This window comes from Strix uralensis, chromosome 5 (genome assembly GCF_047716275.1).
Source record: "Strix uralensis isolate ZFMK-TIS-50842 chromosome 5, bStrUra1, whole genome shotgun sequence".
In the NCBI taxonomy this organism is placed as follows: Eukaryota; Metazoa; Chordata; class Aves; order Strigiformes; family Strigidae; genus Strix; species Strix uralensis.
In genome coordinates this window covers 30,531,148-30,544,557 of record NC_133976.1, presented here as the reverse complement: position 1 = coordinate 30,544,557, position 13,410 = coordinate 30,531,148, and the positions used below count along the sequence as shown (strand labels likewise).

Genomic DNA, 13,410 nt, shown 5'->3' with positions numbered 1-13,410 from the left:
CCCTAGCTCCATGCAGAGAGGTATCTGAGGTAAGAGCCCAAAATGTTTCACTACACTTAGAAGTGGCTATATAATTACTATACAGAGAAAACAATTCAGTGCAGATGAGGAGCGAAATTCTAAACTTCTGTGTCACTGGCTGTAAGGAGCTGGATGCTGCAGGCACCTGTTGGGAATAGCTTCCTACTCAGCATCCCAAAGAGCCTGACTGCTGCCTTGCAGGGTGACCAACCCTTCACAAATGCCTAAGGCGTGCATTGGATTGTGCGAGGAAGCTGTACTCATTCTGAATCTCTAAAGGTGAGCTCTACAATACTGAGGGCCTTTATCAGATCAGGCTTTCTGGTCTCCAGTATAATACAGTGGTAACAGCGTATTTGTGTTTTACTCCACAGTGGTAGTGGGCAACGTATTCAAGAGCCGATGGAGACCAGCCGAGTGCAGTGCTGACACAGCAGGTAACACTCATCACAGTCCTTATGCACTTCTTTCTCCAAATCAATGTGCTTGAATTTTTCTGCTAGACTTGTTTTCCAACAATAATATATGTAACAGCACCTAAGAAGAAACATTATTTGAACATTCATATGGCTATTTACACTGACTCTTCTTTCCTAGGTCACCAAAATTTGACCAAAAACCCCTCCAAAAAGCCCAAACCCAGTGCCATGGATGCAGACATACCTTGGGCTGCCTGACTCCATTCGAACAGACTTAGAACAGGTGCAAGGGCAGCACTGAGGGTGAGCTGCATTGCTCTCTAGGGTTACCTCTGAATTTGGGACTGAACAAAAAGGATCTACAGAAATTTAATGAAAAAGGAACACTGATTAGTAAGTTGCAGAAATAATGGATTCAATCATGAGTTAGAAGGATGAATCAAAATTAAATTCCTTCTGTGTAAAAAAAACCCAAAGAAAAAAGTGCCACTAAATCTTCATCGTACTCAGTCAATGTGTTAAAAGCACTGCTAATGGTGCAGTGCCCTTCTCTGCAGCTCTGGACACTGGATTACCACTGACATGCTCAGCACCCCTTGTCACACTAAAATCTCTGCTTCTTCTCCATTTCCCACCAAAGTCTTCACCTAACAAGCCCTGGCTTGTTAAGAGTAATGCTGGGACTGTTTCATGAGGAGGGAGTGCAGGAACCTCCTCAGCAGTTTTTGAGAGGAGCAGATGTGCAGATCTGTCCTCCTCAACATTCTGCAGTGTAACAGTTTCCTTCTGCTTCATCTCCCAGGCTTGATCTCACTCAGACAGGAACACTCCATTAACTTGACCTTACTGGAGATGACAAGTTTGACTAAATACAAATACTCATGTAAATGAAGTCTTCAATTAAGTCTCTATAAAATAATGTCTCAAAGTATAAACAATGTTTTTACTAGTTTGTTGACTAAGTGATAGAAAATGACAAGGTGAAAGGTATTAATAATGTAAGTTAGTATTTCTCATTTCTATTAAATTGTTAAACTACAAATAATCCTTAGGGTAGTTTCAGTAAACTCGCTTGCAATTTCTAGGTAAAAAAAACCCTCTGAAACAAGCTGTATAGAAAAAAACCATGTAATTCAAGAGGGAGCACAGAAATTTGGGAAGTGATCAAGGCATAAACAAAAACATGAAATGGAAATGAGCACCCAAACCAGCAAAATATATGTAAGTAATATCACAAATACACACAAACCCCCCCTACTTACAGATCTAAAATCGGTACGTCCAGTAAAAATCCTCCCACAGAAAGGTATTTATAAACAAGGAAATTAACCCAGTTACATTGTCTGCTCCTGCAACAGAGGTGCTTTACAGCTAGCACAGCATTAATTATGCCTTTGCAAAATAAAGGGAAAACTTAATAAAGGTGAAGAAATTATTTCAGGGAAAAATTTGAACTGAAGGCTGGACAACAACAATCACAAGGCATACAAAGCATAAGGAACAGCAAATACGTAACTCTGGTAGTGCAAAAAAAGAAGAAGAATGGCTTTTTTTCCCCAATACTTGTTCAGAGAAAAATATTACTGTGAATTTGCAATTCGAATTCCTTTTAAAGACTTAAATTTGTAGGACCTAGTGCATTTGCATGTTTCAGCAAGGCTGATACTATACAGGAGGTAAACGAAACAAAGTCAATATAACATTACTACTGTGGTACAAATTTATAACAAGCTTTATAACAAAATGTCTGAATGTAGAGTACAGAGACAGTCCTCTAAAAAAAAATATCTACATTTTTTCCATCCAGACAATTTGTAAGCATGTTACCACTAAAGAAAAATAACTTGTACATAACTGATAGCATATGTAACATTCTTTGGAATTAGACTTAAATTCCTCTGTCAGGTGTTGGCCCTGTATTTCATGCAGGGAACAGCAGAGGGATAACTCCTCAGTCCTCGCTGGGACTAGGAGCTCCTGGTGCACTGTCCCTCAGGCACACCCAGGGCCAGGCAGAGACCCGCAGAGGTGTGTGAGCACCAGGACTGGGGAAAAACTCCACCTGGGAACGTGGGTCACGGTAGGACACCTTGATACTAGTCAGTGTAGAAGTGGAGAATTAACGCTGTTGAATTCCTGAGGCTCCTCATCCCACAGCCCTGGTTATACTGTATTTTGAAATACACAAGAAAAGTCTCTTTGTCCAAAAAGGCCTCATCGTTTCAACGGCTGTAAACATTTCTTCTAGTTTAAATCAGCATTTTCACCATGCCTTTGCTGTTTAGAAAAATAACAAAAGTAGGAATACCTTAGCTTAAAACTATTTCAAATTCAGAAAACTAGAGTTCTTTAGTTGAGAAAACTGAAACAAATCTGCAAACACATGATTAGTTTTACAAATACTTTTTTTGCTATATTTTTAGCTAACTCTTTATCTAACTTTCAGCAAACTGCTGAAGATCACCCAGTCTATCCTAGAGAAAATCTAACAGTTTGGTAAGTAAGCTGGAAACCATTTAATGAACAGAGGCCAAAGATCAGCACCAACTGTTGTGTTTATTCCTCCCAAAGCTAGGTCCATCACTGCACTGCAGAGCAGATACTGCTCACAGTCTCAGGACAGGTCAGGAGTCCCACACTTTTGTTGTTCCCTTTTTTCTACAAAAAGAAACAAACAGATGATGTCCGTAAAAATGTAACAGTAGCAGGTACAGAGTGAGATTTACCCATTATAATTAGCGGGAAGTATTATGGTTGATTGAATTTCAAAGCTTTTCCAAACCAGAAAGGACTAACTTCTTGACTTTCAAATGTTCACAGGGGGACTATCAGGTATTACAGTGTTGCTTTATGGGGACATTCTTAAAAAGCTCTAGTGCTCAAGTTGGAACAGTTTATGATATGATCAGATGAACTTTTACTGAAATAGAAGTCAAAATAACGGTAATTTTACAAACCAAATGATTGCCTTTATGCAATCTTTCTTCTCTCAAGCGTTGATGACCAGAAATAGCTGAAAATTACTTCTGCAGAGGAGGCAGTGCTACTTTTCTGCAACCTGACAGATGCTCGTTCAGCCTAACTTCAAGTATCCAACTTACATGCTTGTATGAGGAGCTTATGTACTCAGCCCAGGCTCCTGAGGATGACTTAGAACAGAAGTGCTCTAAGGTTACTGAACAGACATAAGGGATTTGTCTGCTTCACCTTTGGCATATGAAAGCAAACCCAAAACAAATCTAATAGGCACAATCACAGGAAAATTAATCTTAAAATAGACATCAAATGAGTCTTCCTCTGGAAATATTTATTATTCTCTGTTAATGAGCAGTGGAGCAGTTCAGGTCACTAGCATGGATTCAGATGCCTAGCTTTCAGACATCTGAATTTGGATGAGATGACTCCTACCTCAGGCTCCCATGTTAGGGACTTAAGTTGGATACCTGAAGTTAGATGGTGCCTCTGTCCTCACTGAGAAAAGCCACCTCTCAAATCCGTGACAGAGCTGCAATCACAGTATTTACTTAGAGAAGACCCAATGGAAGGAACTGAGTCTTGTTAGGATATCTGAGCTCTCATTTCTTTATCCCCTTTTCACTTTATGGAAGGGGATGGAGAAAAGCTGTACCAGGTCTGGCTGAGCCAGAATTGGTTTTCCCCTGTAGCAGCCCTCATGGTGCTGTGTTTTATGTTGGGAGCTGGCAGGGTGTTGACAGCACCCTGCTGTTGTGGCTACTGCTGAGTGGTGCTTACACAGCACCAAGGCTCTTTCCGACATTTGCCCCCGCAGTGGGACGGGGTGGGCAAGATCTTGGGAGGGGACACAACCAGGACAGCTGACCCGAACTGACCAAAGGGATATTCCATACCATATGACGTCTGCTCAGTATAAAGCTGGGAGAAAGGAGGAAGGGGGTGGGGTCACCCTTGGTCCTCCGAGGCAACCACTACGCGTATTGGAGCCCTGCTTCCTGAGAAGGCCCGACATTGCCTGTTAATGGGAAGTAGAGAATAAATCTGTTTTTTTTTTTTTTTTTTTTTGCTTCTGCGCGCGGACCTTTGCTTATATTAAAACTGCTGTTGTTTTACCCACAAGGGTTGTTTTGTTTTCCTATCTTATTTTCTTTCCCTTCTTTGCCCTATTGAGAAAAAAAGGGGAAAGGGGGGGAAGTGATAGAGCGACTTGGTGGGTACCTGGCATTTAGCCAAGGTCAAACCACCACAAAAGCAAAGCAGGGTGGGGGGTGGTGTCTCGCTAAACAAAGTTGTGTAATACACACTAAAGAAGAAACTTAGTGGCTGTCGCCTGTAAATCCTACAAAAATCACCATTTTGAAGTTAGTGGGTGTAAATTACTCTGGCTCTTGCAGATCTCAAATTAATCACACATTTTATTTTCAGGAGTTAGTAACAGATATCAGTGTTAGCAGATTCTCTAATTTAGTTCACACGGAATTAGAAAAACCCTTGATGGCAAAGACTTAAAGAGCCCCTAGAGTATTTTCATGTATTTAATTTAAAAAAAATAGTGAGTTATATTTTAGACAAATATCAGCTAATGCCTAACATTTTTATTAAAATACTGATGGAAACAGGAAAAAGTAAACTCTAGCTCTACTGGATGCACACACATATGCCAAAAACCCACCACAAATTGTACAGTCTTAGCCGTTTAGTTGTTTCACTCCTTATTTTCTGTACTTGAGAAAACGAGATCAGAAAGCTATGCAACTTCTCTGACTAAAGAGGAAAGGCCAGAACAGGATTTCTAGAGTCTCTGTAAATGGAAGGATTAAGGTTAGGATCTTGTGGCTGGGAAAACAGTTGAGGAGAACTCAGGATTCACTCCTGTCCTAAGGGAATAATCCATTTTTTCTGAAGAACTTTGCTTGTGGTTTTAATAGATAATGAACTCATTGGTCCAGTCCTGTACTCGGCATTTTACAGAATCAAGGTTTTAGGCACAGCAAAGACTTCAGATAAACATGGAAGCAAGGCAGCACTTTTATTTCCATTTTTTATCTATGGATTATTTTTTCGTTAAAATTCCTTGGGGTTTGCTTTTTTTTCCTTCAGGGTAGCTTTTCAAAATACAAACTAGTAAGAGGCTGGAAAAGACAGAACCACCCTAACAGGTGACAGAAACACTATCAGTGCAGTTTTTATTCCATATATGAATTAACTACTGGGAATATTTACAAAAAAAACCAAAAAAAAGAACAGATCACCAGCAAGATACTGAATTTTGAAAGTAACACTGAAAAGTTTTTAAAACTGTACTTCAGAAAACATTGTCCAAGCAGCATCAGAACATTAGAGGGTTGTCTGATTTCCTTGTTTTCTGTGGCAAATTTCCACTGATGGCAGTAGAGAACTGAGGCAGGGGCTGAAGATGTAAAAGCAAATAAAGACTCTTGGTAGCTACTTACCTACAATGGCTATTCATTCTTCTATTTTTTTGGCTCAGTGCTGTTTTATAATACCCTTGACCCCACCATATAATTTCAAGGACATATGAATTGATTTGAATATTAGCTTGGTTACTCTCCTGTATTTGAACCTTATAGTGGATATAAATGACAAATAAGCATGCTATAACATTCACAGGAGCTGTTGTCCATCAAACTGGTGACTCTGAGCAAAGGCTGCTTTAAGTAACGCATGTGAACATGCGAACTGTCTCCAAAATGCACAGTCATATTAAATAAGTCACTTACCTACGTACATACAGACCAGTAACAAAACTCAAATATCATAGTCCTACCCTCTTCTGTTTAAGATTGTGGTTTCTAACTGTTGCATATACTGTAGCTGCACAAAGAGCTCAATAAAGTGAGTGTAGCAGACTTTTTCAGAGAAAAATAGTCATATAAAAATTTGTAAGTATGGTAGAGTGAGAAAGTTCCCAGAGCTCTCACTTAATTTTCTCTTTGGTTGCTAATTAGGATTTGACGAGTTTGAAACCCTGTCCTGTGTCCAGCACTGTGGGAAGAAACCAACTCATTTTCAGTCTTTTCAAGCACCTAAAGCACACTTTACAGACCCAGAACAGATTGAGACCACAAAACCAGTTTGCCAAATGTACTAATGGATAGGTGATGCGTGGGAAGTATATCATCCAGTGTTTGGCAACATCACTTCCCGTTGGCAAATGCAAAGTGTAGTCGCTCCAGTGTTTTGACACACCATAGACCGCTTTCACTGTACGGCCCTTTTCGGACCAGCTGATGTTGCTGTCGGGGTTACAGTTGTACTCAACCCACTGCCTGGTGAAGTCACCAAGCTGTGGAGGGTCTGCTTCCTCGATGTCTACAACTCTGGCCATTTCTGCTCCTTGCACGGCAACATACTGGTCATTTACTTTTCTTACTTCTTTAACCCAAGGCTGAGAGTTCTCACAGTCTAAAACAATGATGAGTCGAGAACAAAAAGTGCCATTCTTTTCTCTCCACCACTCCAAAAGTGTGTCAAGTCGTAAAGCATCACCCCCTGCCACGTGGAAAAAAAGATTTAGTATTAGGAAACGAAGAAACAGAAACCTCTGTAGAATTTTGACTGCGGGTTCCAAGAATCCCTTACTTTAACAACCTGGACAGATATAACAGAAGTTTTCAACTGATCCTCCCTGTCTGTAGATGTTGCATGTCTCCACAGATGTATTAACTGATTCCACCTGACTTGCTGTGGCAGATGAGACCATTGATTTAAAAAAAAAAAAAAAGGACTTCCCTCACAGAGTGAAAGAAATTACAGCCTACTGAAGAAATCTGGAAATAGCTAAACAAGGAAAGAAAGCCTGAAATAGAGTTTATTTTGTATTAAATCTTAATAACTTAATAACTTTAAGAAAAAAAACCTCAATGTTTTTATTAGTATTAAAAAGAACTCCTCTTTTAAGGAAAAGAGGGGACTTTTGAACACAACACATGCTAACAGTTTCAAAGCACAACAAGAAAGCCACCTACAGGCACAACCATCGCTTTGGCTTTAAAAATTCACGTGACCAGAAATGGAGATATTCACTCTATAGACAGAGTCATCTTCAGAGCTTCAAGAAAATTAAAATTGGTATGGATTTACAACTCAATGAAACAAAAATCTCATAGGAATTTTTCCAAAATATTTACTTCCTATCAGCACAGAAAACACAACTACAGTGTCCAACTTCTCATGCTCCATCTCAGCTCTTGCTCCAACAATGTTTGGAAAGAGCAGATTGTAATTAAACCAAGTTAGCTATAGTGGGGACTCCTTCTGCCAAAGTGTAACAGATACTGCAGGATCTATGTAGCTTTGTAAAGCAGACTACTTACTCAAGTGCCTAAGGAAAACATCTTGCAAACAAGTGAATAAATCTCCATTGGCTCTACAGTGACTATTAATGTGAAGAACTGGTATGTCTAGGTGTTGGCAGGTTGGAGCTTTGATACAGATTTACAACAAAAACATTCTAGTCTGAAAACATCAACTTTAAAAAAGAAAGACAACTTTTAGAAGAAAGGTAGAAAAATGTCATTTAAAATAACTGCATTTTAATTCCATACTGATTTTTCATTGTGGAATATAAGTACATTTAGCAGTGTTTAAAATCTTGTTAGTAGGAATTTAACTGCATAGATGAATCTCAAACAAAATAGCTACATATTTCAGCATTTACATTTCTACCTGTAAGGGCTGACTAAAGTGTGCTTCAAATTAATAGCTCAGAGTTGAAGCTTCGAGCATGCTTTCACAGTTAAAGTAAAAGCAAAATTCAGGGCTACAACTTTCTCAAAAAAAATGCAAACCTTGAAAATGTATTACCAAGAAAAATCTTAATATGCAAGACAAGTAATGACTTGTCTTGGTACATGATCCCCAAATTGCTGTAGTTATTTACAGCAGAGACTTATATAGAAGCAGTTCCTCTTTTCTAGGTAAGCCTTTTGTGTCAATTATCAGTAAAAATTTCTTTATTTGTTTATGTTTTAAAGGCTTATAAAAAACCCTTTATTTTAGTGTAACTATGCAGGGGTGCAGGTGATTTCAAAACAGTACTGGATAGAAACACCCAAAGAAAACCATCTCATCCTTCATACACACACCCACAAACACATGCTCCAGCTTCTAACCCTACTGACCTCAAACGCATGGGCTTATCAGCCAGTGCAAGATTTAGGCACCAAGCTGTGTAAGAAATCCATGCGTCTGGCCACATCTGGCTCTCTGGCAGGTTTCACAGGCAGTTATGCTTACAGTTTCAGCAGCAGAGACAAAGCTTCATTAGCCCAGCTCTTGCCTGTGCCTTCACTCAGAGAATATGACCTCCCAGGTCATTCGACTGCTCATATTTTATGCATGACTAGTTAGCAGTTTCTTTTATACACCACTGTGTTGCATCTCAGCTTCCAACAACAGAGGAATATCATTAGTGAACTAATAAATCCAGTAAACCTCCTTTAAAAGATGTCATTACAAAGCGAAGACCGCACTGCTACTGCTGTGCCGTATCATGGCAAAAGCCAGCAGTGAGACACTACTTTTTCTATTACATACAAATGTTGTATTTCATTGTTGCCATCTCTCTTCATCCTCCTTAGAGGTCGGAGGACGGTACACATTACAGAAGCTGATGACCAAATGTTCCATCTGTCATGAAACGCCACTGTCCATTACATGCAGTACAATTACACAATCAAACAGCCTTCATCTTTTCAGTTTATACTTCAAGTTACATTCAGGAGCAGTGCTATCTGGAAGGACTATGACATTACACTCCATGATTTATCTAAAATTAATCATGAAAAAGGATGCAAGACATGTGACATGTGCCTGTTCCTCTCCTTATGTGACTATATGTATCTTCAAGTAGAAGCTGAAGGTGTGCTTGGATAGAGAACTGAAAAGGAGCTTTGTGAGAAAGCTGAACACCACTGCATTTACACGCTGTATCTTTCAGCACAGAAACTTTCTTTTTATTTTAATGGTTACATTGGCCCTTATCCTAAAAGTGAAGGCAGAGTTTAATTTAGGCTACAGCTACCTGAACAGGTATACAGAGACCTGAGCTCCCCTGTCACACTACATCCAGGCTGGCCAGATGTAAGCCAGGACTGGGCTGGAAGCTGCCCAATTTTGGAGCAACGTTTGGGTCTGTATGTGCTAGAAAGCAAACTGTGTCAACGCTGCCAGCCAGAGCCATGGGTGGGAGGCAGAGTTCTGCTGCTAGCCTGCTTCAGAAAATGTGTGGACAGACTCAACAATTGCAGAGAGAGGCAGCTGCTCTTATGGACAAACCATCCCATTCTCTGAGAAGTCATTCATCTACCCAGACATATACTGCAGTACATCACTCACGCTAAGCTCAGAGTACAGCTGACACAGATGAAGCCTCTGAGAAAAAAACACATGTTGCTCTTCAGCAGGTCTAACAGTTCAGGCATGGAGTTGCACCAAAGCAGGCATATGGCCTCCAGATGAAAACTGACCAGCGCCTGAACACCTCAGCAGGACCAGATGCAAAGCTAGTATCTGTGTACACTGTTGAAGGCACATGCCCCCAGAGAGAAACTGCCGACAGCCAGGAGCTTGCAGGTAGAGTGCTATCCAAGAGAATTAATTCTGTCCCAGAAAGAAAAAAAATTGCAAATTTTCAATGCATTTACTACAAGATTCACTTTTTGCACACAGGAACCTCAGAAGCCCAGTTCCAGCAGAAGAGCAAGGCTAAACCTACCAATGATTTGAAAACTTTGGTAGGTTTATCAAAAAATACAGTTGAGATAGGACTACCCATTATAAAGAAATCAAAAACAGGCCAAGAAAAGGGAAAATAGTGAAGTCTATGCCAAGCATATGGCAAGGCATTAAACAGGCCCTTTACATAGGGGTTTGTAGTCTTGAGGCTACACTGCGTGACTCCCAAACTCCAGGCTGTCAGCAAACCATAGCTGTTTTCATGATACAAGGTTTGATATATGTTTGAAGACCTGTTTTTCTAATATGGATTGTACACCTGCCTCCTACTTATTTTATTGATTCTATCTTATAAAAAAACCCAGAGCACATCTTAAGGACATGAATGCAGTCCTTTATGGCAGCCTAACTGACACAGTGACACAGAATACTGTATAATTCACTCTGCCATGTCCATGGAATGAGAAGAAATTATGCTTGTTCATTACAGTGAACAAATATTCCTCAAAATACAAGGGAAAGTCTTTAGAGCAGGAGGGTGTCATTTCCACTTCACTTTTCTGGGGAAAAAAGTGATCTTTGAAGATAATTTGTTGAATTGTAAGGGGAATATGAAATCATGTTTAAATTTGTAAGCATACATTTGGGATCAACAATATTTAGGCAATTTTGAGAACAAGTGTGAGACTAGTTAGTTGCAAAAGGATTTTTATCAAAGGGACTAAATACTAGAATGACATAGATGTTCATGAAGAAACATACCTGTCTGTCATACACAGCAAGGTAAGGGAAGAGCTGCTTCTTTATATCAAGTTAACTGCATACAAAAGGGGCTTCAGCCTTTCTCCATTCTCTCCACTAGTAGAGGTAGTCAGCCTGCAACCTTGCCTATTTTGATAATTCCTTGTAGCCCCTGAATCTCTTAAAAGCCATGCTCTGTATGTTACCCTTCCTTCCTTCCCTGCCAGGAGCTTGTATGAACCTGTTCTCCAAAGAGTGGTGGTTCTTTGCCATTCTTAACTATCAGATAATAAATGTGACCAAAACATCAAAGTTTTGCAATCCAGTATGATTCTTTAAAGAACAAATTAATTGATTTGGAAAGTTTATCAATACCAAAACTATTAATAAGAAAACCAGTTACCTGCCAGTGCCCATTCACCAGTACCATGTGAGTGACCACTGTAATATAAAATGTAGGTATCGTGTCTGGGTCCATCTGCTGTCCGAAGTTCAAGAAAAGACTTGATCTTGGAGTGAAGGGTATCAAAGGTCAGTCCACTTGTAGAGTAGTCACAACCATATGTTTCAATCATGTGATATGCAAAAAATCTTTGGATGGCATTAAGCATGCCAGTAGACCTCAGATTTAACTCTTGTACATGCTCAGGTGGAAGAAGAGTTGGTTGGCCATCAGGACTAAAGAGAAGAAAACCAGCTGTGATTATGATTTATACTTATTTCCCGCTTAGTGAACTTCTAGCAATTGGTGATTTTCTCCCTGTGTATATTTTCTCTTCTATGAAGTAGCGCTGCTCTAAATTCAAATTAACTTGAAATTTACAGTTTATAAACAATTCAAAATACTGTATTTGAGTGAGGGACCACTATCTCCCCACCCTTCTGTCACACTTCTTCACTTCAAAGCATAATCCTTACTCAACCCCATGCTATTCCTGCAGCTGAGAGACAGAGGGAGAGAGAGAGGAGCTGTGACGTGAACACGCTAGGTTGGCTTCAACAATTTCATTAAGTCCCACAGAGAGCACTGCCTTCTGACAGGCACTTTTTCACACACAACTGAAAAGAAGCGCAGGGAGAATGAGTGCTAATCTGCACAAAACATCATGTAAATTAGTTTTCAATTATAGACTAAAGAGAAAGCCAAGTACACATTTTGCTCAGATATTTTTTGCTCTGTTCCAAACTAGCCTTTATTCAATATGGTACTCACACAAATACACTAATTCTTACTTGTGTGTGCTGTTCAGATGCTGATCTTTCAGCAAAGAAATGCGTTTCAGATAACAGTATTTACAGCTTAGAAAAGTTCTAAGAAAATTACAAACTAAACCGGGAATGAACCATGTATTTATAGATGTTTGTGTGTGTATATATATATGTGTGTGTTTGTGTATATATATACACACACATGAATATGCATATATAACAGAAGAGTCCTGGACTCTTCTGTTATATATGCATATTCATTGTATTGTATTTCTATATATACTATCTTTCTATATATAATATAGAAAATATATATTAAAAATATATAAAAATACATACACACTTTTTTTTCAAGTCTACATAGCTATTCATTAATCATGACAGTAAGAGATATGGTCTTGCAAGACACCCAATTATGGGAGCACTCTTCAGGATGTATTTTCAGAAAAAGAAATACATTCGTCACTCTTCAGCCAGTGTAATAATGGTAAGGAGTATGACTGACAGCTATACCAAACTGGCCTGACTTATGCTCAGCTACAGACATGGAGAGGTTTTGTGGGTAAAAATATGGAGATGGTCTTAATCTACTAATACAAAATATGACTTCTGTTTTTTATATATATGCATGTATGTATGCATTCTTCATGTATTTCATTCTCAAGTCAGTGTGTAAAGCTACCCGGTTTCTTCATTGGTCTAGCTAATTGAATTTTGCACCTCACTGGTCTAGTGCCTTCATAAAGGCTAACGTTCCACTACTACAATTACACTGAATACATCATCATTACTGTTTGTTTCAACAAGCAAAGACTGGGCCCATCATTGAAAGAGTAAGCTTTGTTAATAAGGAAGTTTAGTTCTGTCAGGTCCTAAACAGTTGCTCAAGAGTATCTCATTCACTCAAAAATTAGGGGGAACTGCCAGAGACAGAATAATATAATGCAATGAAAGAACTGTTGCCATGGAAATAAAAATAATGTGTTTATATTGTAATGTAAATTTTGAAAAGTTTTTTTTAATGCCTAACAATAATTGACTACATAGATTTTTTTTAAGAGTGCACAGCTGAAGACTGTAGATCAGAAGCTCAAAAAATTTGTTTTAACAGTATTTTACACTGTTTAAGATACAGCGATCTAAGATCAGCATGCTACCTTCTGTTTCTTTGTCTGTTAATTTTTTTCCCTATCCACTGAATCCTTTACACATACTCAAGCTGGGCAGTTTTTTAAAGCCTCTCATTTCAACTTACTACTGTGTTTCTCTTGTAACTGCAATAGATAACTTACATAGTTTTCACTTATTGTTTACAAAAAAAAGTATACACTATTTTAATTATATG

At 38.9% G+C, this 13,410-nt stretch overlaps 1 protein-coding gene across 3 annotated transcripts in view; it reads right to left on the bottom strand.

The window, feature by feature from the left end:
- Nucleotides 1-1,552: 1,552 nt before the first annotated feature.
- TMEM168 (transmembrane protein 168) overlaps nucleotides 1,553-13,410 on the bottom strand; it is a 29,703-nt gene continuing 17,845 nt past the window's right edge. The window contains exons 4-7 of one of the 3 annotated variants that reach the window (XR_012629170.1): nucleotides 11,260-11,534; nucleotides 6,158-6,929; nucleotides 4,310-4,431; nucleotides 1,553-3,098 (exon numbers count right to left, since the gene is read on the bottom strand). Coding sequence is in view for 1 of the 3 variants with exons in the window: in XM_074870232.1 (XP_074726333.1) it covers nucleotides 6,382-6,929; nucleotides 11,260-11,534 (823 nt within the window). In the remaining 2 variants the exon portion in view is untranslated. Of the gene's footprint in view, nucleotides 3,099-4,309; nucleotides 4,432-4,497; nucleotides 6,930-11,259; nucleotides 11,535-13,410 lie in introns of those variants that run through there. The other 2 variants (XR_012629171.1, XM_074870232.1) reach the window with 2 other exon arrangements.